Below are 25251 nucleotides of genomic sequence, written 5' to 3'. Positions count from 1 at the left end.
TTTGCTGTTATTATATTATTATTACACACATTGAATACATACTAAGAATTGCTAAATCATTAAGATATAAGTTTTTATTTTAATGCCTACCAAAATAGAATAGAAACTTAAATGCCTAATAAGAGGGAATGGATAAAACTATAACCAGCCCATATAGTAAGAGTACTGTGCAGCCATTAAAAACAATGTTTCTGAAGAAATTTTAATGACATGAGAAAACAACTAAGATATAAGTGAATACAAGATGCAAATCTATATATCTAATATGATCTTAATTATGTATAAAGAATGTTATATAGAGAAAGTGAACTGGACGGGAATATGCAAATGGTTATCTCTAGGTTGTGAGTGTATCATGCTTTTTGTTTTCTTTTTTATACTTTGTAGATTTTCCAAAATTTCTCAATAAGCATGCATTACTTTTATAATCAGAAAAAACCAATAACCCAGCTTCTTGGTTCAATAAATTAAGTATAATTATATAGTCTACTTTGTGATCTGCTTTTTTTGCACTTAGCAGCACAAAGTGTATTTTCTAATAAGCAAATTAACTGATAAGAGTCAGAAAAATCAAGGGGAAAGATTTTCAGCTAATATTGCTAAGTTATCATTTTTATTTTACTATTTTTGCTCTTAAAGTTCTTACCGTATGGTTACTTAAAATCTACCAAAATATAAAGACAAGTGACCAAAACATGTGTCCTCACTTCTGGTCGTTTCTCTTGGTAGCACCCCAGCAGTCAGTGACTACTCTAGAATTGCTTTGGGTCCTAAACGGGGTCCGACTGTTACTGAAAAGGAGGTGCTGACATGCATCCTCTGCCAAGAAGAACAAGAGGTGAAAATAGAAAATAATGCCATGGTATTATCGGCCTGTGTCCAGAAATCTACCGCCTTAACCCAGAACAGGGGAAAACCTATAGAACTCTCAGGGGGTATGTATTATTTAATAAATATCCTTTTGAGCATTTCTTTTCGTATTTATGTGATTAGAAAAAATATTGAAGGAAGTTTGGGAATGAGACTGTATTTAGCTTTACTTAGATCACATTTTATCCATGTGTAAGATGGACTCTAGGTCCATGTTGGCTCCTCTGTTTTATTTTTTAATTTTAATTTTTGTTATGCTTGGCCACACTGCTTAGTCTGTCTCTATCTGCCTATCTCCATTTCTCTTTGCTGAACCTTTTAAAGGTAGGATGCAGGCATATGACTTTCATCCCTGAATATTTCCGCATGCATTTTCTAAAATTAAGAATAATCTATTATATATCTATCATACCATTATAACATTTAAAAAGATGAATAATAATTCAGGATTGTCACCTAATGTCAAATCCATATTTGGATTTTCCCAGTTGCCCTCAAAATATCTTTTTTTTTTTTTAGCTAGATTTTTCTTTTTTAAGATCCAGATATGTTTGATGCATCACCTTTATTATGTCTATTTTAGTCTAATTTAATCTAAAATAGTCACTTAGCCTTTTTTTATGATAATTTGTTTGAAAAAATACAGACCTATTATTTTGTACAGTGTCTTACATTGTGGATTTGTCTGATTGTTGTCTCAACATTAGGTTCATTTTAAAGATTTTCTTGGCAGGCACACTAGGTAATTTTTTTTTACATTGTATCAGAGTTAGCTGCTTTATAATATACCTTGGAATAATAATAATAATGATGATGATTTTAAAAAAAAGACTAACATTTATTGACTACTTACTGTATGCTAGGCACTGATGAAGTGCTTTTTTGTGTTTACTCACTTAATCCTCACAACAACTCTTTGAGTTTGGTACCAATACTGGCTCCATTTACAGATGAAGGAACTGAGGCACGGAGAAGTTAAATAATTTGCCCAAGGCTATGAGTTATACGTAATAAAACCAGATTTTGAACCACTTTCGTCTTTGCTTTTATCCAGTAGATTATAATGCCTTAAAGATCCCTTAAAAAGTAATTTAAATTACTGTTAAAATTACAAAAGAAAATTGTGTTTGAATCATAGAAAATCACTTCAATAAATAAGACAAAGCAATTTAAACCCAAAGGTCAGGTTAAAAATGCAAATCAAAAACACAAGTTGTCATTAATTCATTTTAATTTTGAATCCTACCTAGAAGTCCAGGTTTTACTTTTCTCTAAAGTTTTTATTTACTCTTAAGAATATATCTCCTGCTGTCATGATACTGTGACAGTTTAGTTAGACATTCCTAAGAAGGTTTATGGTTAAAAATTTAGACCTGATAATCTCTCTCTCTCTCTTTTTTTTTTTCTCATTTTATGACCACGGGGGAGATGAATACATACCTCCTATTTTTGTCTTCCTGTACCAGAAATTGTGGACCCGCTTTTCATGGATCCAGACTTGGCATATGGAACTTACACAGGAAGCTGTGGTCATGTAATGCATGCAGTGTGCTGGCAGAAGTAAGTTGTCCTTCTGACATGTTCTTGAAAGAAACTAGGAATAATTGAAGTTCACTAAAGGCCACAAAAAGGCATGTTTTCTCATGTCTTTCCTTCCTTTTTTCCTTTTTATGTGAATAATTGAACAGTTTTAATTACCAGTTTTGTTTGCATGATACTCATTATCACCTTTAGAAATAGGTGTAAAAAGTTACCAACTTTAAATGTTCACTACCCTTTGTACTTCCTCTCCATAAGCTAGTTACTCTTGATCAGTATTTGTATAAAAGAAGCTGTAATCTTTCTTCCTAAAAAATCTCATTTCCTTGAAAAAATGCCTTTGAGATAAAATAGGACAAATTCTAGTTCCACCTCTAAAAGAGAAAAATTCAGAACTATAATTCCTAGGAAATCTTCATATAGGTTTCACCCTTTTGGCATTATTAAAATACACAATTTTCCTGTAACAGCCTTTACTACTATAGTTGGCTGTTGGAAATGAGGGAACTAGTGTCTACATTGTATTTCCATGCTGTTGAGTTAGGAGCCATGTTATGATTCAGTAGAATTATTTTAAATTTGTTTCTGCCCTGGTACCTCTTCCAGTTTGCCCGCAAAAGAATGGTTATTCTGTTTCTTCTGTAATTGTAACTTGGGTTTTGCGGCGTATAGATGCTAAAGATGTTTATTGAGGCAAAAACTCCAGATTTTTGTCACTTGGATTAAAGATTAAAGATAAATGCATTGTTCTAAATGGACACATGCCTTGGAATTTTGCAGATATTTTGAAGCTGTACAACTGAGCTCTCAGCAGCGCATTCACGTTGACCTTTTCGACTTAGAGAGTGGAGAATATCTTTGCCCTCTTTGCAAGTCTCTGTGTAATACTGTGATCCCCATTATTCCTTTGCAACCTCAAAGGATAAGCAGGTATATTTTAATTCATGTTTTGGTTAATTTTTTTAAAAGCTATCTTTAATCCTTTCATTTGTGTCTGTTTTGATTGCTAGGGTTTTTTTTTTTTTTTTTGCTATTTAATGTAATACTTTTTCTTTTCAGAACTTGCATTCTACTTTAAAAATATGATGAAAAGCCCCAGTGTTTGGTCTCTAAAATAACTAATGTTCATTAACTCAAATCTGTATGTTGTGTGTGTATCTCTAATAGCCATGAAAGTAATAGAACTTGGATCTCTACCTTAGCATTCACATAAGGAGACAAGATGCCAAGAAGATTCATTTCTTTCATCTAGTCCTTTGATACGACCACAGTTACTTTTTAGAATTTGGTTTCTCTAAAGGTCTTTGTATTATTATTTTAATTCTGTTTTTTCAGAAGATCCAGTTTTCTACTTGTAGAGATGTGGACAAAATGTTAACTGTAAAAGTAAAAAAAAACCACTAGGTTCATTGTGTATCTTGGGATAGATTTTGAGTTTTTAGACTTAAGTTTTTAAGCTTTTTTGTTCTGACCATCTATATATGGAACTTAACAGTGAATTTATGCATTTGTTATAACTGTAACACTTAATTATATATTTTCTATGTTGTCACTGTTATACATGATAACAGTATTATTGTTATTTTATTTTTTTAAAATGCAATACATTTGTAATAATTGACCTAAGTTTTGCTATAGAAAATGATTTTGTTGATAAAAACACTTTTGACATGTTTCCACAACAAAAGTGCTCAAGGATGATAGGCTTGGCAATTAGGGTCAATAAGGAATTGTTCTATCTCTACTATTACATGTCATTAGAAAACCTGATTTGAAAATTGTCTTCTACTCAGCATTTTGGGACATAAAATGTCATATTTTAGGAAGAAGATGGCACTGGAAGCATTTATCTTTTATTTTCTGAATAATTGATATGTTCTAGGCACTCTACCAAGCACTTGCTATATTATTTTTTTAATACTCAAATAGCCCAACAAAGGCAGGTACCGTTATTGCAATTTAAAAGATAAGGAATTGGAGACAATGAGTAGTTTTTACTTGTCCCAAGACAGACCTAGGATTTGAACCCAGATCTGAATCCACCAAAGCCTTACCTAACTATATACATGAAGACAAAGATAAAACAAATCGTAATAAAATTAAGTGACTTTTCCAACTTCTTGTTAGCCTGTATAAGCCTTTTTTACACAGTGGCTCCCCGAATAAGGCTTATTAAACATGTAAATTATTCTCTAAAGGAATATTCAGTACCTACTCCCCTTGATGTCTTTAAGAATAGGATGCTTCAGGGGCTCCTGGGTGGCTCAGTTTGAGCCTCTGCCTGTGGCTCAGGTTCTGATCTCACAGTTCTGGGCTCAAGCCCTTGGTTGGGCTCCCTGCTCAGTGGGGAGTCTGCTTCTCCCTCTCCCTCTGCCCCTCTCCATTCATGCTCTGTCATGTTTGTGTGCTCTCTTTTTCACTCTCTCTCTCAAATAAATAAATAAAATATTTTAAAGTAAAAAGGAAGAATAGGATGCTTCAGGGCAATCCTTTCTGAAGTTAGACTAGTCCTTACAACTGGGTCTCTCTGAACACTGTGACACTTTTAATGTGTAATAACACCTTTGTTACTTAGGATCTGAAATAATTAATTATACATAACATTTTTTTAAAGCACTTGAGCCTTCCTATGTAGTTGGATGTATTTGCCTCTTTTGTTTTTAGAAAATCAGTATGAGTATAACCTAAGATATGAAAGTTAAGTGTATAAAAAAACTTAAAACTAGTAATAAACTGATATTTTTAAAGAAAATTGGTCATAACCGATCATAGTACACTTTCTGAGAACTGAAAAATTCTTAGGTCAAGTATATATCCAGATATGTGAATTTTGGCACAGTTCATTATATAATTTCACTTCACTCAAGACTGTCCTTTCAACAGTCCCTTTTAATAACATTGTTTCTAGTCTCATTGTTTGTTAATAAAAGTTTGGATCAGTTCCCTGCCCTTACAGAATTTGTATTACAGAAAGGAGAGACGAACAATAAAAATATTAATACAAAGTGAGAAATACTATGAGAAAGCTAAAGCAGCCAGGTAAAAGGCTAGAAACAGATCAGGTGCATAAGACTATAGACACAGTCATCAGGGAGCTCCTCTTTGGGATAATGAAATTTGAATAAGGGCCCAAATGAAGTGAAAGACAAGTACTGTTAATCTCTGGGAGAAGAGAATTCTGAGCACAGGCAATAGAAAGAGCAAATGTCCCAAAGTAGGAATACATTAGCATGTTTGAGGCACAGCAGACAGGTAGTATGTTGGAATGCAACAAACAAAGAACCAGATCATAAAACGGTTTATAAGGTAAAAAATTAGAATTTTATTTTTAGTATTAAAAACATAAAATATTTTATGTGTGATGGGAAACCATTGGAGTATTTTGAACAGAGTGGTGAGGCCAGATTTACATTAAAAGGTCCTTTTGGCTGTTATACAATGAATACATAGATAATAATGAAGCACTGTTGTGGAAACAGGAAAAACAATGTATCAAAATAGTTCAGGTAAGGGATAATGTAACTTGGATTAGGGTAGTTACAGTGGAGGTAAAAAGAAGTGATCAACTTGGCATATGTTTTAGAAGTTAAACCAGGAAGAATAGCTGCTGGGTTTGAAGGTGGGCTGTGAGAGAATCTGAGAAATCAGTGATGACCCCTGGTTTTTTATTTGAGTGACTAGAATGGTGATTCCCTTTGTTGACATGTTTTACTTCTAGGTGTTGGGCCTGTGAGTGGTATCTTACTCCTTTTAAAGTTCTCCTCCCTCCCCAAACTACATTTTTTACTTTTATTTATTTATTTTATTGAAATATAGTTGATACACAATGTTACTGTATTTTCGGGGGTACAACACAGTGATTTGACAGGTCTGTGTGTTATGCTGTGCTCACCACAAGTGTAGCTGCCATCTGTCACCACACAACACTATTACAGTACCATTGGCTATATTCCCTATGTTGTGCCTTCGTCCCCATGACTTATTCTTTCAATAACTAAAAGCCTGTGTTTCTCACTCCCCAACACCCCTTTTGGCCCATTCTCTGCCCCCTCCAGCAGCCATCAGTTTGTCTTTGTATTTATGGGTCTCTTTCTGCTTTGTGGGTTCATTTGTTCTGTTTCTTAGATTTCACATATAAGTGAAGTCATATGGTATTTGTCTTTATCTGTCTGACGTACTTCACTTAGCATAATACCCTCTACATCTGTCCATGTTGTCCCAAATGTCAAGGTGTTATCCTTTTTTATGGCTCAGTAATATCCTGTTGTGTATATACTACATCTTCTATATCCATTCATCTGTCAGTGGACACTTAGGTTCCTTCCACATTGTGGCTATTGTAAATGATGCTAGAACTGTATTTATAGACATATGTGTTTCTATGACCTAGGAAGTTAATCTGAGGGAGTTTGACTTTTTTTATACAGCCATGTATCTATAGAAAGACTCTACAAGTGCAGCTTTTCAGTCTAACTTTGTGCCAAAGGCTTAATAATTTTTAAATGTCATTTTTCAGTGAGAATACAGAAGCTGTTGGTCAACTTTTGACCCTGGAACAATGGATACAGACTGTTCTGGCCAGAATATCAGGTTATAATATGAAACATGCCAGAGGTTTGCTTAAATTTACTTTATATTTAGCTGCGTAAGATTTAAGTGTTAGAGTCTTTAATTTTTTCTCAAGTATATACTGCTCTAAATTATGGTTTGCCAGTACAGATTTGTTGATTATCAGGAAGTAAAGGTTTTCAAAGCCAAGACTAAGTTTGGCTTAAATCACTTCATTAGATTAAATAATTTTCATACTGGCTAGCAATACAAACAGTGGTTAATCTGGAGTCACACTGCTTTAACACTGCTTGGAGTTAAATCATAGATCCATTGCTTACTATCTCTGTGATCTTGAACAAGTTACTTAAGCTCTCTGTGCCTCAACTTTCTTATTTGCAAGGTTGGAATAATGGTACCTATCTCGCTGATTGAAGGATTGAGTTATCTTTTGTAAAGTGAAACAGTGCATGATATATAATATAGGCATTAGCCGTTACTGTTAAAATTTTGTTAATATGTTTTTATTAATAATAAAAATAACATTTTAAAACTGTTACCTCATTTATATATTCCTTACAGTTGAGAGATAAGACTATCTAAAGACTCTGAGAAGTAAACAACAGCAGGCAGATTGAGGAGGGAAGTCAAAATTTGAAGAATACTTGGCAATGAGTTTCCTGGTTTTTTTCCCTCCTTTATTTCCCAGCTTTGACCCCAGGGTAGCCTGAGTCACAGAGCTTTGCATTGGACATGAACAGCAAAAAAATTCGAGAGATTCCCTCTTTTTGGCCAAAGGATCAGGAAAAGAAGCCCCTCAGAACTGGAAACTGTAAAGGGAATTCCTGTTGTGGTTTTTTTCATCTTCTGACCCTCTCCTGAGGTCAGCCCCAGTCATGGAGCTACAGTGCCACAGTGGTCATAAGACACATAAAATCCCAAGAGAAAACCAGTATCTCTGGCCAGAGGAACTGGGAAAAAAAGGACCTCTGTGTTCCAAAGAAGGCAGGGCGAACCCTTATTATTTTTTCTGTCTTTGCCTCACAGCTTCACCCCACAGGTAAACCCAGTCACCTGAATCTACTTGACAACAGAGGATACTAAAACTGAGAGAAACATGTCATTTTGGCCAGAGGAACTGGGGGAAAGGGCCCCTTGGAGCTAGAGAATATGGGGGAAATCACAGAGAGGAGAGAGCCTATAGAAGAGGAATGTCCTGTTTTTGAGACCAGCACAAATCTTGGGCTTGCCTCCAAGATGCACAGGTGTAGAACAGGCCCAGAGAAATGGCAACAGGGTTGAGAGTGAAGAAGCATTAAACCACCACTGAGGGATATTCAAAATAACCAATATAAGATCCAAAATTATTCAGCATAAGAATCTGACCAACTCTCAAGGAAAAAAAAAAATTAAATGCCAATCCTGAGATGTTTTAACATTGAACTTTTTTGACAAAAAATTTAAAACAGCTATATAATTATTAAGCATAAGGTAAAGGTGAACACTTTAGAAATAATTGGAAAAATAGGAGTTCTCAGCAGAAAAAAATCGAAACTATTAAAAAAAAAAGAACCAAATAGAAATAATAGAATTGAAAAAGTACCGTATGAAATAAAAATTAACTGGATGGGCTCAATAGTAGAATGGAGATGGGAAGGGTAAGAGTTAGTAAACTTGAAATTAGATCAGTGGAAATTCTCCAGTCTGAAGAATAGACAGAAAAGTGATGGGAAAAAAAAACAAAAACAAAAATAAAAAAAGAATATAGCTTTAGAGACCTATGGATCCAATTTTTAAAAATCCAATATTTATGTCCTCCAAGTCTCAAAAAGAAAAAGTACAGTAGAGAAAAAAAAAGTTTTTTTTTTGAAGAACTAATGACTGAAAACTTCCCAAATTTGGTGAAAAACAAATTTACATATTTAAGTTCAGGAAACCTCAAAAATAAACTGAAAGAAAAACTATACCTATATAGATCATACCCAAGCTGTTGAAAACCAAAGATGAAGGGGAAAAAAATCTCAGAAGCAATCAGAAAAAGACCACTTGTTTCATATAGGGAACAACAATTCCAATTTGATGAGGAATTGGAACCAAAAAGAGGTTAATGTTCACCCAAGGTCTTAGTCATAGTGGCAGAGCTAGGATGCAAACCTACGCAGCTTGGCTCCAGATGCTCTGCTCTTATTCACTAATATATGCTGCCTTACTAATAGAATATTATGCATCCATTAAAAATGAAACTATAGAGGGGGAGTTACTGATGTGGAAAGACCTTTATGATCCATTGGTGAAAAAAACAAGACACAGAACAGTACTATGGATTTTGTCTTTATTAAAAAATCTGTAGTGTAATGTTCATATGGAGAACAGAAGAATATCACCCAAATGTTACTAGAGAAATTTTGAATGATTACTTACTGCTTATTAGCATTTTCTAAGTTTCCTAAAATTGTCATATATAATTTTTAAAAGCTAGAAAGATGTCTCACTAAACCCTCATGATTTTTCTTTCCTTTCCCTTTTCATTTATAAGGAGAAAACCCAACAATTCCAGTCTTATTTGATCAAGGAATGGGCGATTCCACTTTTGAGTTCCATTCTATCCTCAATTTTGGAGTTCAGTCTTCGTAAGTATCTAAGTAGTTAAGAGAAGTCTGTAAATGGCTGTGAAAATAAGAATGAGAATAATCCTTCCTCCCATCCTCCCATCTTTCCTTCCTGCTTTATTTGTAAAATTATTTCTTTACCCCATTTTTATCTTGTTTCTTTCTCCCTGAAGTTTTATTTGTACAATAAAATAAAGTGGTGTGAGGTATTAGAGTATTATGTATTAGGGTGAACCATGTCTATAATTAACCATTTTTTTTAAAGATTTTATTTATTTATTTGAGAGAGAGAATGGGAGAGAAAGAGCATGAGAAAGAGGAGAGTCAGAGGGAGAAGCAGACTTCCCGCTGAGGGACTCGATTCTAGGACTCCAGAATCATGACCTGAGCTGAAGGCAGCCACTTAACCATAGCTGAGCCACCTAGGCACCCTGTAATTAACCATTTTTGACCAACAAAAATGCCATTTCTCTATAGCCCTGCATACAATAAGAGCAGTATTTAAGAGACTTTAATTAAAGTCATATATGACCTGCCCTCTGACTTCTGAAAAGTCTCTAGTCATCCACCTCCCCGATTCATTTTTCTTGTTGGTAAAATTCAGTACCCTCTTATCTTACATTATAAGGTTATTAGAAAAATACTTATGTGAAGACACCTTGAAAAATATAATGTATCCAAATCAGGTGTTATTATTTAATAGATATTATCTTATGTACATTTTTTAGTTGTGATCCTTATTTATATTACATTATCTCATTGTTATTGAAAATACTTAGGAAAGGAATGTTAGGAAAGGAAGTTCAGAAAACCAGAAATTATCACTCCAAGTACATGACATGTTCTCTCTCTTTCTCTCTGTCTCTCTGTTTCTCACACACATACACATACACATACACACACACACACTGTTAACACTGAAGTCCTTCTTAGTCCCTTTTACAGACACTAAAACTATTTAGGTTGGATCTTTTTCCTCTGAATTTTATTCCTTCTCTGAGTCTGCCCTTAATTTGGATCTAGATCCTTTCTGCTGTGATCATTTACTTCATTTACATCACATCTTTTACAGGAAGTAAAGTTATATGGGCCATTATCATTTTGTAAAAGGTATTTTTCTACCTATAAGATACAGAATTCAGCTTTTCCCTTTTTCAGAGGCTCTAATCTCTAATTTGACAAAGAGCAGTTTACTTTGTCAAAAGGAGTTAAATTGCTACTTCAGTACCTAGTTGGACTTCTCAGTAGATAACCCCGTTTACTAAATTACTATACAAATTTTTCTTGTTTTATTTTTAGGATAAAATATTCTAATAGCATCAAGGAAATGGTCATTCTATTTGCTACAACAATTTATAGAATTGGACTGAAAGTACCTCCTGATGAAACGGATCCTCGAATCCCCATGATGACCTGGAGCACATGTGCTTTCACTATCCAGGCAATTGGTAAAGCCTGTGAGAGACTGCTTTGGAGGGTTCATAGAAACAGGATTAAAATTGACCACAATTTTTCCATTTTTCCCCTAATGGCTTAAAATAGTTTGAATTGTTGGAGGATTATTAATATCTCAGTATATTAGTGTGGCTTGATGCCATTTAGTCCAAGAATTTTTTTTTTAAGATTTTATTTATTCATTTGACAGAGATCACGAGTAGGCAGAGAGGCAAGCAAATGGCAAGGGCGAAGCAGTGTCCCCACTGAGCAGAGAGCCCAATGTGGGGCTCAATCCCAGGACCCTGAGATCATGACCTGAGCCGAAGGCAGAGGCTTAACCCACTGAGCCACCCAGGCGCCCCTAGTCTGAGAATTTTTTTTATCAATCCCTTTTTAACTACAGTGTTGGCTTTATGCAAAATAAGCTCAAAATATTTGAAAGGTAAAGCACAAAGCAAGCTGTTTGAAAGCTGGCAGATTTACAACACTGGAAAATCAAGAAAAAAAGGCAAAGGAAGAAGAGTCAAGCCAGAAATGTTCAGTAGTTTGTTTTTTTTACACTTTGAGAGAAAAAGAACGAAAAACCAAAGTCACCTAAAACATTATCAGGATAGGGAAAGGAAGACTGAGGCAGTTAGGAGAGACAGATTAGCAGAAAGAACTAAGAGGTCAGAGGGGAAGCCCACTGACAAAATCCCCGCCATACTGAAAGTTTCTTACAGAAAATTGTAGCAGTCAAATCAACATGTTGTACACCTTAAATGTACATAGTGTTATGTGTCAGTTACATCTCAGGACAGCTGTGGGGGGTGAGAAGAGTGTAGTAGTGAAGAATTGCTTAAATTTTAAAATTAGCACACTTATTACAGTCACAAGATATACTATCTTAAAAACAGTAAGAACTGTAATTCTTTTATGTCCTCTTTATCCAAGACAGTTTCAATTTCCCTTTCCAATATAGATTTTTGGCAGTTGTTTTTAATGGAGTCTACCACCTTTTCTTTTTCTTTTTTTTTTTTAATATTTTATTTATTTATTTGTCAAAGCGCACAAGCAGGGGGAACAGCAGGCTCCCCACCAAGCAAGGAGCCCAATGTGGGACTTGATCCCAGGACTGTGGGATCATGACCTGAGCTGAAGGCAGGCACTTAACCCACTGAGCCACCCAGGCGTCCCAGTCTACCACTTTTTCTTCATTTTCATATATTTTTGTAGCAAGGTGTTATTTTGCAATTCAAATTAAGTAGCGTGAAGCCATTTCTTTCACAAAACCATCCTGCATATCAGCTTCAGCCTCCTAAACAGTTACATCCAAACCTGTCAGACTTAAATCATGGATAAAAGATAATACTCAGATTTATATTTACTATGATTAAATAAAATGAGAAATAGGAAGAATAAGATTTTTTTAAAAGATTATTTATTTATTTATTTATTTATTTATTTATTTATTTGAGAGAGAGAAAAAGAACATGAGCAGGGAGGAGCAGCAGAGGGAGAAGCCGACTCCTCACTGAGCAGAGAGCCCGACCTAGGGCCCTATCCCAGAATGCTGGGATCATGACCTGAGCCAAAGGCAGAGGCTTAACTGAGCCACCCAGGCACCCTGGAAGAATGAGATTTAAATAGAATAGAATCTGAACAAATTGATAAATACAAAGCATTCTCTTAGAGTCATGATCTGCTACTGAGTATCTTGAGACTTCCAGTGAAGGCATTTTACACTTTACTGTCTTTGGCAAGACAAACATTAGGAATCAGGAGTTTATATTGAGACAGTTAACATTTCAAAAAATGCACAGTTTTTGTCATGAAAGTGGTGAGAAGTTCACTGGAGAATAGGACTAAATTTTTCTGTGTGGTTCTGTAACCTAGTAATTGGATTTTATTTGATTACTGTAGTGTTTTACTGTTTTCACAGTGCTTTTTCCATTCGGGGACCTAGCGTATAAGCCACTAACTTACCTCATTCCCTATGCGTATGGAGAGACATATGCAGGATGTGTTGGCATAGTTAGAAACTACTGTTAAGGAATCTATATATAGCATCCCTTATTACTGTCCATTCAGAATTGAAAACAGAAAATAGGAAATAAGCCCTCCTTACTCATAGATATATCCGCTGCCAGAGAGCAATGAAAATACAAGTAATATAGCAGTAAATGCCCTAGCCAGCAAGGAGAAATGCATATGAATCCATGGGTTGTTGTTGTTTTTTATTTCCACTTTTGGCTATTTTTCCTATAAATGTAATTCTTTTTTAACAGTACCTATAAGAGCAATAGTTACTTGCATCTGCCTTATGTATTTTTAAACAAAATAGATTGTGATTATATATAAAAATGATTTGGTTAAAAATTGTTGGCATAGAAGCAATGTTCAAAGGATGAAAAATGAACCAGGATGATTTGTTTTTTCCAAGCGTTCTCTATAGATAACTGCAGGGGCTTTATTATTTATAGTAACAATTTGTAAGTGATCTGCATTTGTTTTTTATAATATTTTCTCACTCAAAAATTTGGAAATTTTGGCTTAAACATGAAACTTTGAAGGGGAAAAGTGCAAATCATCTGGGCAAAAATATAACCAGTTAAAGAACATCTGATAGAAACCAAGTATACAATTGTAGCAGTATTCAGGATTTATTATTTTTGTTTTTCTTACTCTTTGAGAAAACCTCTTGGGAGATGAAGGGAAACCTCTGTTTGGAGCACTTCAAAATAGACAGGTGTGTATATTCCAGAAGGGTATGTGTAACTCATGGTAGGCTTTTTTTGGTATAGTCTAATTTAACATTAGTCTAATTTAACATTTTTTAAAACCATTATTTAATTCACTCCTTTTTCTATAAAAATTAGCAAAATTCTTTTTTTTTTTTTTTTTTTTTTTAAGCAGCTTCAGTCTCACGGGAGACTAAATGGCCAATATTGTGCACTTTTTTTTTTTTTTTTTAATTTTTATTTTTCTCACCATAGCATATACCCTCCCCAAAGTCTATCACCCGGCCACCCCATCCCTCCTACCCCGCTGCCCTCCACCAACCCTCAGTTTGTTTCCTGAGATTAAGAGTCTCTTATGGTTTGTCTCCCTCTCTGGTTTCATCTTGTTTCATTTTTCCCTCCCTTCCCCTATGATCCTCTGTCTTGTATGGAACTAGAGGGTATTATGCTAATTGAAATAAGTCAATCAGAGAAAGACAGTTATCATATGATCTTACTGACAATGAGGAATCTGAGAAATAAGACATTGTACACTTTAGAGAGCTTACTCAATCTTGGTGGTTAAATGAGAGAGATTTCCGGTGATACTTAACTTTTTCTCCCCCTACTTTGTTTACTGCCGAGTCAGAAACCTGGTGTCTCCTTCATTTTCCTTCCTCACTAATTTTTCCCCATCATGTAACATTAAGTATTAGTGCTGGCTTAACTATAAATGAATCCTCATAGTAAGTTCAAGAATGAAACTAAACCATGGCTCCTTGATGGGCAGATCTTGGCACCACAGTACTATATGCCAGGCCTATCTCCAGGCCTAAGCCTCATATTGTAGGGGACCCTGGGAAACAGTGCTCAACAAATAGCCCTAGGACAACAGAATGGGCAACCAAAGATTCCCTAGACCACCCCCATCCTCGCCATTTCCCTCTTATTTTCCTGACAGCTGGCACAGGAAACTTGTAGTCCATAGTGTGCTTCCCTACAGTTCCTGCCTTCTGGTTAGGAAGCAGGAGATCTGAATTCAATTAGAACTTTTAGGGGTTTCTTGCCATCATTTTAGAATTTCTATAAATATATATATTCTTTTGCCCAGGCCTCAGCAGGGTAAATTAGTCCAAACATTTAAGAAATTGACTGGGGAAAATGAGTACTTAAATGAGAATTGAAATAATTAATCGCTTTAATACCTCTTTGTCATGGGAAAATCTGTTAAAAATTTGATGAGCTCATAAAACTTTCTAAAAGTACTAAAAATATTGTAATTTATTGGCAAGACTATAAAGTATATAATAAGTCTGCAGCTAATTCTTGCAGACTGGGATTGAGTTCTACAGTGAGTGACTTCAGCCTATCATCTTCCCTTATCTTTTTATCTTTCCCTCTCTTACAATCTAGCATAATGGTCTGAAAGCATTAATGCAGTTTGCCATTGCACAGAAGATTACCTGTCCTCAGGTCCTGATACAGAAGCATCTTATTCGTCTCCTGTCAGGTAGTCTCCTCTTAATTATTATTACTTACATGTCTTTTTCCATTGCATTTCTGGCAGTGTATTTCATTAGGAAGCAACACACTGCACTAATTTGGAATCACTCACTACAGCAGCTTTACAAAAGAAAAAACAAAAGACCTGGTGCCACTATAATACCTGCAATCTTACTTCAAAACTCAGGTTTTCCAAATGGTTTTAACTTAACATCTACCCACCTCGGGACTTTATTGAACCAACATCCACAACTGCTAGCTAACATATTTGTATCCTAATCTGGTTAGAAAAGGGATCAATGACATGGATAGCTAATTTAAAAATAGGTTTAATTTTGCTGGATCAAGAGGATATTCTTCATCCTCATTTCACTTGTACTGCTTTGCATGCTGTCTCTGCTCTGTATGTATGGATACATATTCTGTGTATCACAAGACATTTAGAAATGTATAGTTAGGAAAAAAGTATTAAGGAACATAGTATAAAAGTAATTCTTCTTATTCATTGAGCATATTTTTATTCTGTTATGCTGTTTACCTTTTTTCCTCCTGGATCTTATCTTTCAACTCTTAAATTCTATACAAGGCTTTCTAGGAGCTTTTATTAGTTTAACTTATCTTTAGTTGTGGTTCCCATATCTTAAAGGTGTGATGTTCCAGTTTACCAGTTTCTGTATTTTATAACTGTGTTACATTTTTGTTTTAGATATTTTATATTATATTTAACTACATTGCAATCTTACTGAATGAATTACACTGTTGTTGTTTTTCCCAGTTGTTCTTCCTAACCTAAAATCTGAAGATACACCTTGCCTTCTATCTATAGATCTCTTTCATGTTTTGGTAAGTGTTCAACTAAAATTCTTAAGTCGCTCAAGTTTCTGATTTCATGTATTTTCCCATTCAAATTCATGTTCTTTTTTCTTTAAATTTTTTTTTAAGATTTTATTTATTTATTTGACAGAGATTACAAGTAGGCAGAGAGGCAGGCAGAGAGAGAGGAGGAAGCAGGCTCCCTGCTGAGCAGAGAGCCAGATGTGGGGCTCTATCCCAGGACTCTGAGATCATGACCTGAGCCGAAGGCAGAGGCTTTAACCCGCTGAGCCACCCAGGCGCCCCTCATGTTCTTTTTTCAATATTATAAATTATTGGTGTTCAGACTGTAAAGTTTAGTCTCTTTTCCATTCTGTTTATGAATAGATACAGATTTGACTGAGACTTTAAAAGGGCACCTGAGTGGCCAAAGTCGGTTAAATGTCTGCCTTCAGCTCAGGTCATGATCCCAGGGCCCTGGATCAAGTCCCGCATCAGCCTCCCTATTCAGCAGGGAGCCCTGCTTCTCTCTCTCCTGCTCCCTCTGCCTTGTACTCTCTCTCTCTCTCTCTCTCTCTCTCTCTCTCCCTTTCTCTATATCTCTCTCTCGCAAAAATAAGTAAATAAAAAATCTTTCTTAAAAATCACTTTAGGGGCACCTGGGTGGCTCAGTGGGTTAAGTCTCTGCCTTCAGCTCAGGTCATGATCTCAGGGTCCTGGGATTGAGCCCCGCATCAGGCTCTCTACTCAGCATGGAGCATGCTTCCCCCTCTCTCTGCCTGCCTCTCTGCCTACTTGTGATTTCTCTCTCTGTCAAATAAATAAATAAAATACAAATAAATAAATAATCACTTTAAAAATGAAAACACATTAAAAACTAGTGGAGTGTGTCCAAAAACAAGAAATGGAGACTTGGAAGTGAGGAAGGTAGAGGTAAAGCTTCCAGAGAAATGGAAGGGCACTTCTAGCCCCTTCTGTGTCTTCTTTCAGGCAGCTTCAGCTTACCCCAAACTCTAGGTGGCTGCGAAATGTCTTCAGGGAAGGGCAGGTTTTTGGACAAGGATTCTAGTCCTCGTTTTCAGAGCCTAGGACTTCGTGCTAGAAGTGCTTACAGCTGCAAAATAGACATGTTATATCTTCTTAATGCATCACTTTTTTTCAGTGATGTGAGGGGGAAAATAAATAATATAAGTAAGGCTGGGATAGCCCATAGCTGAACCAGTGACGGACCTGTCATAAAAGCGAGGTGACCAGCCCATGCACAGCGTTGCGGTGAGCAGGGAACGGTGATTCTGAGTCCATGAGGTGAGACGGGCATCCTTTCTGGAAGCAGTCTGACTCCCTGGACTAGGGCTGGGGGAATATGTTTTCATGGTGACACCATCACCTGTATGCATTTACTCAATGAACACTTCAGACAATGAATACCTATAAAATAGGACCTGTGCTGTGCACTGGAGATGCAGTGATAAATAATGGTGGGCCTGAGGCCACTCTGTCATCATCAGTTGAGAAGAATATCAGGTCAGCAAGAGGAGAGCAAGGACAAATGAAACCCACCAGCGTCCCCGCATCTGACTCATCACATCCAATGACAACAATCTTCAGAGAGAGTGCTGGCCACTGCTTCTCTTTTGTCTTCCAAAGCTTGTGTGACTTCCTCTTTTGACAAAGTCCAGCTTGAAAATATACAGGGAAGGAGGTTCTGGGAAACATACCTCCAGCTTAACCACATTGATGGAGAACAGGCCACAACAGAATCTCTTCACTACTATCCCCACAGTTGAACTATCTACTCTTCTGGGCAAAAAAAGATAGTCTTGTCAACGTTGCATCTGGGAAATACTTAAATTAGTGTTCCATATGAACTCACAACATGGTTTGGGGGTCATCTTCAACCTAAATACCGAGATCAATCTCAGATAGCCACCCAAACATTTGCTGTGTGGGCCTACTCATGATTGCATGTGCATTGATTTTTGGTTACTCAGTATGGGGTGATAGCAACATGCTTTTCTTCTGGAAGCTCATCGCTGTCCCACATTTACTCATTCACAACCACCTATAATTATAAGTTAATCTATAAAAATAAAGAATGTGGAAAGAAAAAAAATGAAAGCATTTTTATACTCTTTATTTTGTAACAGGTATCATCCTAGTTGATTATACATATAGTTGGTGTCTGTCCAAGCAGACTTTGTCTAAATAAATATTATGCATTCCTCCTCCACCTTTTTATTGTTTACATTATAAGCATGAATGACAGTGTGAGCTATCTTAAAATCATTGATTATTTGATGTTGGGAACCAAGCCCTTGACACATCTAGGCTTCCCCCAAACACCTGTGGATGGATGGCAACTATTTCGTGAGTTTCTTTTTTTTTTTTTTTCCATTTTTAAAGATTTTTTTATTTATTTCATTTAAGAGAGAGAAAGAGAGCCCAAGCAGGAGAGCCAGAGGCAGAAGAAGAGGGAGAAGCGGGTTCCCTGCTTAGCATGAGGACTCTGGGATCATGACCTGTGCTGAAGGCAGATATTTAACCATCTGAACCATCCAAGCGCCCCTGTTCTGTGAATTTCTTAGAGAGGTTTTCCCTCCCTGCAGTGACCCCATTCCTTCAAAATGAGTTCTCTAGAGAGATCATTGGTGAGGTTGGGACCATAGAGTTTGTGAATATGGGTTAGCCATTATTCTCCACCTCTCATTGTCCAGAACTCTGCCCGGTGGTGGTCATTCTTGTCTTTTGGAATCTTTAGGAAAACTTCAAAAAGAATGCCAGTAACTTGGCCCTATACCCTAAGATTCTGATTTGATTGGATTGGCCTGTGAATCAGTGTTATTTTAAGAGCTCCCCAAGTTACTGTAATGTTGAGTCTTCTGAGCCACAGACAGGATTGAGACCACTCCTAGAATAAGAAGTTTCAGGAAAGGGTAACCTATTTGGTGATGACTTTTGTTCTCCATTTATGGTACACTATATTTTAAGATATTCTGTTGAATAATTAGGAAAAATATGGTGGTTATAAAAAAAACACACAAACACCCTGCTGTATCTGATATATTTGATTATAAGATTAGCCCATGCTGATGTTTGTTGTCACACATGTTGATGTCCATTTTCTCTCATAGGTTGGTGCTGTGTTAGCATTCCCATCCTTGTATTGGGAGGACACTGTTGATCTGCAGCCGTCATCAATTAGTTCTTCTTATACCCACCTTTATCTCTTCCATTTGATCACCATGGCACACATGCTTCAGATCCTTCTTACTATAGACACAGGTAAAGCTCCCATCAGATGTTAACTGTAAATAATAATTACCCATGGTTTGTTGGCAAAATTCATTTTGCTTGTGATTAATCATGTATATATACATATATATTTCTTTTTTTTTAAAGATTTTATTTATTTATTTGAGAGAGAGCATGAGAGGGGAGAGGTCAGAGGGAGAAGCAAGACTCCCTGCTGAGCAGGGAGCCCGATGTGGGACTTGATCCCGGGACTTCAGGATCATGACTGAGCCAAAGGCAGTCACTTAACCAACTGAGCCATCCAGGCGCCCATATATATATATATATATTCTAAATTCTGTGTTATATCTCTTGTTGAATGATCATTTGTTTCTTAATGGATGCTATTTAAATAAAAAGAAGAGCTACGAAAGGGATAAATTAGCTAAACCACTTGATTCTCTAACTTGTGGCTGCTCTCCAGATATACAGGGAAACCATTTGGACCTGCTGTACCCTTTTTCAGATTTCCTAATTTCAGGGTTGGGGATTAGTCTCTCCGACATTTGTCCCTGCTAAATAATTTTGATAAGCCTGTTTATGAAACCATTTTTTATTCCTCCAGCTAGAATGATAATAGAATGTTTTATAGCATTTGTCACATAGTATCTTATTTTATAATTTTATGCTGTTCTGCTTCTTTCCCTGGTTCTCCTTTCTCACTACTCCTTCCCCCCTGCAAGTTTCTTGAGTAGAGAACATTCAGATTTTAAAATCTTTTCTCATAAAGTTAAAGTCCAAATAGGTATTCATTAAATGTTTTTTGGACAAATGTTCACTCACAGATACCTGAATAATACAGCATCATGGAATCATGATGTAGTTATTCTCTTAAACTCTGCTCTTAGTTGAAAGTAAAGTCTGCTTCCTGGCTGTCAGTGATCAAGAAGGGCTCCTGGGGCATCCGGGTGGCTCAGTGGGTTAAAGCCTCTGCCTTTGGCTCAGGTCATGATCCTGGGGTCCTGGGACCGAGCCCCGCATTGGGCTCTCTACTCAGGAGGGAACCTGCTTCCCCCTCTCTTTCTGCTGGCCTCTCTGCCTACTTGTGATCTCTGTCTTTCAAATAATTAATAAAATCTTTAAAAAAAAAAGAAGGGCTCCTGAAAATTCAGGTAATTTAGAAAATGGATAATTAAAGTGACTTTAGAACAACATCTAACAAAACTAAATACACATTTATTCATTGACCTACCAACTCTACTTCTAAGAATCTGTCCCAAAGCCATACTGGCAAAAATATGAAAGGATATATGCACATGATTATTCATTTGTGGTATTATTTGGAATAATAAAAACCCCAGAGATTGGTTGAATATCCTATGGTATATGCATATAATGGAATTTTCTGCAGCCATACAAAGGAATGAGCAAGATCTACTGAAGAAGTAATCTCTAGGATATACTTATTAAGAGTGAAAAAAGTAGGGTGCAGAACAGTAGTTGTAGTATAATGTCTTTGTGTAAGGTATTTTAGGTATATGTATCCATAATATATGCTTACATATATTCATATTTGCTTATATTTTTTATAAATGAAACAAAAGAAGTATAAACCAAAAGAGTTGCCTCTAGATAAGGTAGAGAGTCAGGGATTTGAGCAAAGACTCCTATAAGTGTCTTTTTGGGGCGCCTGAGTGGCTCAGTGGGTTAAGCCGCTGCCTTCGGCTCAGGTCATGATCCCAGGTCCTGGGTTCGAGCCCCGCATCGGGCTTTCTGCTCGGCAGGGAGCCTGCTTCCTCCTCTCTCTCTGCCTGCCTCTCTGCTTACTTGTGATTTCTCTCTGTCAAATAAATAAATAAAATCTTTAAAAAAAAAAAAAAAAAAACTTTATAAGTGTCTTTTTTTTTTTTTAAAGGTTTTATTTATTTATTTGACAGAGATCACAAGTAGGCAGAGAGGCAGGCAGAGAGAGGAGAGAGGAGAGAGGTGGAGGCAGGCTCCCTGCGGGGCAGAGAGCCCGATGCGGGGCTCAATCCAGGACCCTGGGATCATGACCCGAACCGATGGCAGAGGCTTAACCCACTGAGCCACCCAGGCGCCCCTATAAGTGTCTTTTTAATGTAGTTTTGTTTTGTCTTGTTTCTAAAATTCTATTTATTTATTTGGGAGAGAGAACACACAAGCATGGGGAGGGGCAGAGGGAGAGGGACAAGCAGACTCCCTGCTGAGTGGGGAGTCCTACATGAGGCTCAATCCCAGGACCCCAGAATCATGACCTGAGCTGAAGGCATATGCTTGAAGAACTGAGCCACCCAGGCACCCCTAAAACACGGTATTTCAACTCTACTTCCCCAATAGGATATATTCTGACAATAAAAGAACTAAAAAAAAAAATCATTAAACTAAATTCATATTAGCAGTACAAAATGGTACTAAGTTCTAGTATTGTTATTTTGAAATTATTTTAGGTAATTTTTAGGTTAAACCAAGTAAGTATTTGTGTAAATGTCACTGGGACCCAAGATTTTTAGTGTAGGAAGGAGGAGACTTAAGAATTAATTCAGAACTGTGCATTCTGAAGTATGCTTCAAGTAAAAGATGTTCTTTTTGGAAAAAAAATAACTGAGGGTACTAATTTAAAATAAAGCATTTCAGGGGCACCCTTACTGGCTCAGTTGTAAGAGCATGTGACTCTTGATCATAACTTCAAGCCCCACATGGGGGGTAGAGATTACTTAAATAAATAAAACTTGAAAAATAAAATAAAGGGGTACATGGGTGGCTCAGTCGGTTAAGTATCTGCCTTCAGCTCAGGTCATGATCCCAGAATTCTGGGATAGAGCCCTGTGTCAGCCTCCCAGTTCAACAGGGAGTCCGCTTCTCCTTCTACCCTTCCCCTTGTTAGTGCTCTCTCTCTCAAATAAATAAGATCTTTTTTAAAAAATAATAAAGCATATCAGAGGGGAGGTGTGTGGGGGAATGGGTGAAATAGGTGAAGGAGATTGAAAGTACACTTACAAGGTATAGAATTGTTGAATCACTGTATTGTACACCTGGAACTACTACAATACTCTATGTTAACTATAATGGAATTAAAACTAAAAACTTAAAAGAATAAATTCAGAAAAGTTAAGTAAAAACCCAATAATTTCCCAGTCAAAATTCTAGCAAGTTATTATGTGGTTATTGACAAACTGATTCTACAGTTTATATGAAAATATAAAATATAAATATATGAAAAATATAAATATATGAAAAGGAGAAAGATCCAGCATAGCCATCTCAGTACTGGAGGGGAAGAACAAAGTTAGAGGACTGACATTACCTGACTTCAGAACTTACTCTAAAACTACTGGAATCAAGACTGAAAAAAACAGACCAGTAGATTAGTGGACCAGCATAGAGAGCCCAAAAAAATCTGTACACATAAATACAGTTAATTGATCTTTGATAAAGGAACAAGGACAAATGGAGCCAAGATAACCTGATTTTCAACAAATGTTGCTGTAACAATTGGACACCCACATATAAGACAGACACACATCTTACAACCTTTATAGAAGTTAACTAAAAATGGTTCATTTAAAAAAAAAATGGTTGATAGGCCTGAATGTAAAATACAAAACTATTAGAAGAGAATGTGTAGGAGAAAACCTAGATGACCATGGGGTGTGCAGTGACTTTTTAGATACAAGGCCAAAGGTAAAATCCATTAAAGAAATAATAAGCTGGACTTCATTACAATTAAAAACTTCTGTTCTGCAAAGGACAGTGTTGAGAATGAAAAGACAAACCACAGACTAAGAGAAAATATTTGCAAAAGACACATCTGAATAACTGTTTTATAAAATATACAGAGAACTGTTAATTCAACAATAAAAAAATAAACAACCTGATTAAAAATAAACAAAGGACACCCAAAACCTTAAAATAGGTTATCTTAGGAATAAACCTAACCAAAAAGGCAAAGAATCTGTACTCAGAAAACTATAAAGTACTCATGAACGAAATTGAGGAAGACACAAAGAAATGGAAAAATGTTCCATGCTCATGGATTGAAAGAACAAATATTGTGAAAATGTCTATGCCATCTAAAGCAATCTACACATTTAATGCAATCCCTATCAAAATACCATCCATTTTTTTTCAAAGAAATGGAACAAATAATCCTAAAATTTATATAGAACAAGAAAAGACCCTGAATAGTCAGAGGAATATTGAAAAAGAAAACCAAAGTTGGCAGCATCACAATTCCAGACTTCAAGCTCTATTACAAATCTGTAATCATCAAGACAGTGTGGTACTGACATAAAAACAGACACACAGATCAGTGGAACAAAATAGAGAGCCCAGAAATGGACCCTCAACTGTATGGTCACCTGATCTTCAACAAAGCAGGAATAGCTTCAACAAAGCAAGAATATCCAATGGAAAAAAAGACAGTCTCTTCAACAAATGGTGTTGGGAAAATTGGACAACCACATGCAGAAGAATGAAACTGGACCATTTCCTTACACCACACACTAAAATAGACTTAAAATGGATGAAAAACCTCAACATGAGACAGGAATCCATCAAAATCCTTGAGGAGAACACAGGCAGTGACCTCTTCAACCTCAGCCACAACAACTTCTTCTTAGACACATTAACAAAGGCAAGGGAAGCAAGGGCAAAAATGAACTCTTGGGACTTCATCAAGATCAACACCTTTTGCACAGCAAAGGAAACAGTCAACAAAAACAAAACAAAGCCAAAAGAGGACAGAATGAGAAAAGATATTTGCAAATGACATATCAGATAAAGGGCTAGTCTCCAAAATCTATAAAGAACTTATCAAACTCAACACCCAAAGAACAAATAATCCAATCAAGAAATAGGTAGAAGACATGAACAGACATTTCTGCAAAGAAGACATCCAAATGGCCAAAAGACACATGAAAAAGTGCTCAACATCACTTGGCATCAGGGAAATACAAATCAAAACCACAGTGAGATACCACCTCACGCCAGTCAGAATGTCTAAAATTAACTAGTTAGGAAACAGGTGTTGGAGAGGATGCAGAGAAAGGGGAACCCTCCTACACTGTTGGTAGGAATGCAAGCTGGTACAGCCACTCTGGAAAATAGCATGAAGGTTCCTCAAAAAGTTGAACATTGAGCTACCCTACAACCCAGCAATTGCACTACTGGATATTTACCCTAAAGATACAAATGTAGTGATCCAAGGGGCACGTGCACCCCAATGTTTATAGCAGCAGTGTCCACGGCCAAACTATGGAAAGAACCTAGATGTCCATCAACAGATGAGTAGATAAAGAAGAAGGGGTGGCTCCGTGGGTTAAGCCTCTGCCTTCAGCTCAGGTGATGATCTCAGAATCCTGGGATCGAGCCCCGCATGGGGCTCTCTGCTCAATGGGGAGCCTGCGTCCCCCTCTCTCTCTGCTTGCCTCTCTACCTACTTGTGATCTCTGCCTGACAAATAAATAAAGTCTTTTAAAAAAATTTTTTTAAAGATGTGGTGTATATATATACAATGGAATACTATGCAGCCATCAATAAAAATGAAATTTTGCCATTTGCAATGATGTGGATGGAACTAGAGGGTATTATGCTAAGCAAAATAAGTCAATCAGAGAAAGACAATTATCATATGATCCCTCTGATATGAGGAATTTGAGAGGCAGGGCAGGGGTTGTAGGGAGAAAGGAGATAAAAATGAAACAAGATGGGACCGGGGACGGAGACAACCCATAAGAGACTCTTTTTTTTTTTTTTTTTAAGATTTTATTCATCCATTTGACAGAAATCACAAGTAGGCAGAGAGGCAAGCAGAGAGAGAGAGAGAGAGAGGAGGAAGCAGGCTCCCTGCTGAGCAGAGAGCCAGATGCGGGGCTCGGTCCCAGGACCCTCAGATCATGACCTGAGCTGAAGGCAGAGGCTTTAACCCACTGAGCCACCCCAGCGCCCTCCATAGGAGACTCTTAATCTCAGGAAACAAACTG

General features: G+C 36.5%; 1 protein-coding gene across 1 annotated transcript in view; it reads left to right on the top strand.

Moving 5' to 3' along the window:
* The window catches only part of UBR1 (ubiquitin protein ligase E3 component n-recognin 1), a 149723-nt gene that overhangs the window by 101669 nt on the left and 22803 nt on the right, over positions 1–25251 (top strand). The window contains exons 30-39 of the mRNA XM_047739193.1: positions 730–935; positions 2337–2430; positions 3190–3339; positions 6926–7023; positions 9494–9587; positions 10866–11014; positions 13676–13731; positions 15116–15212; positions 15981–16048; positions 19150–19300. Coding sequence (XP_047595149.1) covers positions 730–935; positions 2337–2430; positions 3190–3339; positions 6926–7023; positions 9494–9587; positions 10866–11014; positions 13676–13731; positions 15116–15212; positions 15981–16048; positions 19150–19300 — 1163 coding nt within the window. The remainder of the gene's footprint in view (positions 1–729; positions 936–2336; positions 2431–3189; positions 3340–6925; positions 7024–9493; positions 9588–10865; positions 11015–13675; positions 13732–15115; positions 15213–15980; positions 16049–19149; positions 19301–25251) is intronic.

Source organism: Lutra lutra, chromosome 7, assembly GCF_902655055.1.
Source record: "Lutra lutra chromosome 7, mLutLut1.2, whole genome shotgun sequence".
NCBI classification, from domain to species: domain Eukaryota; kingdom Metazoa; phylum Chordata; class Mammalia; order Carnivora; family Mustelidae; genus Lutra; species Lutra lutra.
This window is presented reverse-complemented; position numbering and strand designations above follow the sequence as displayed.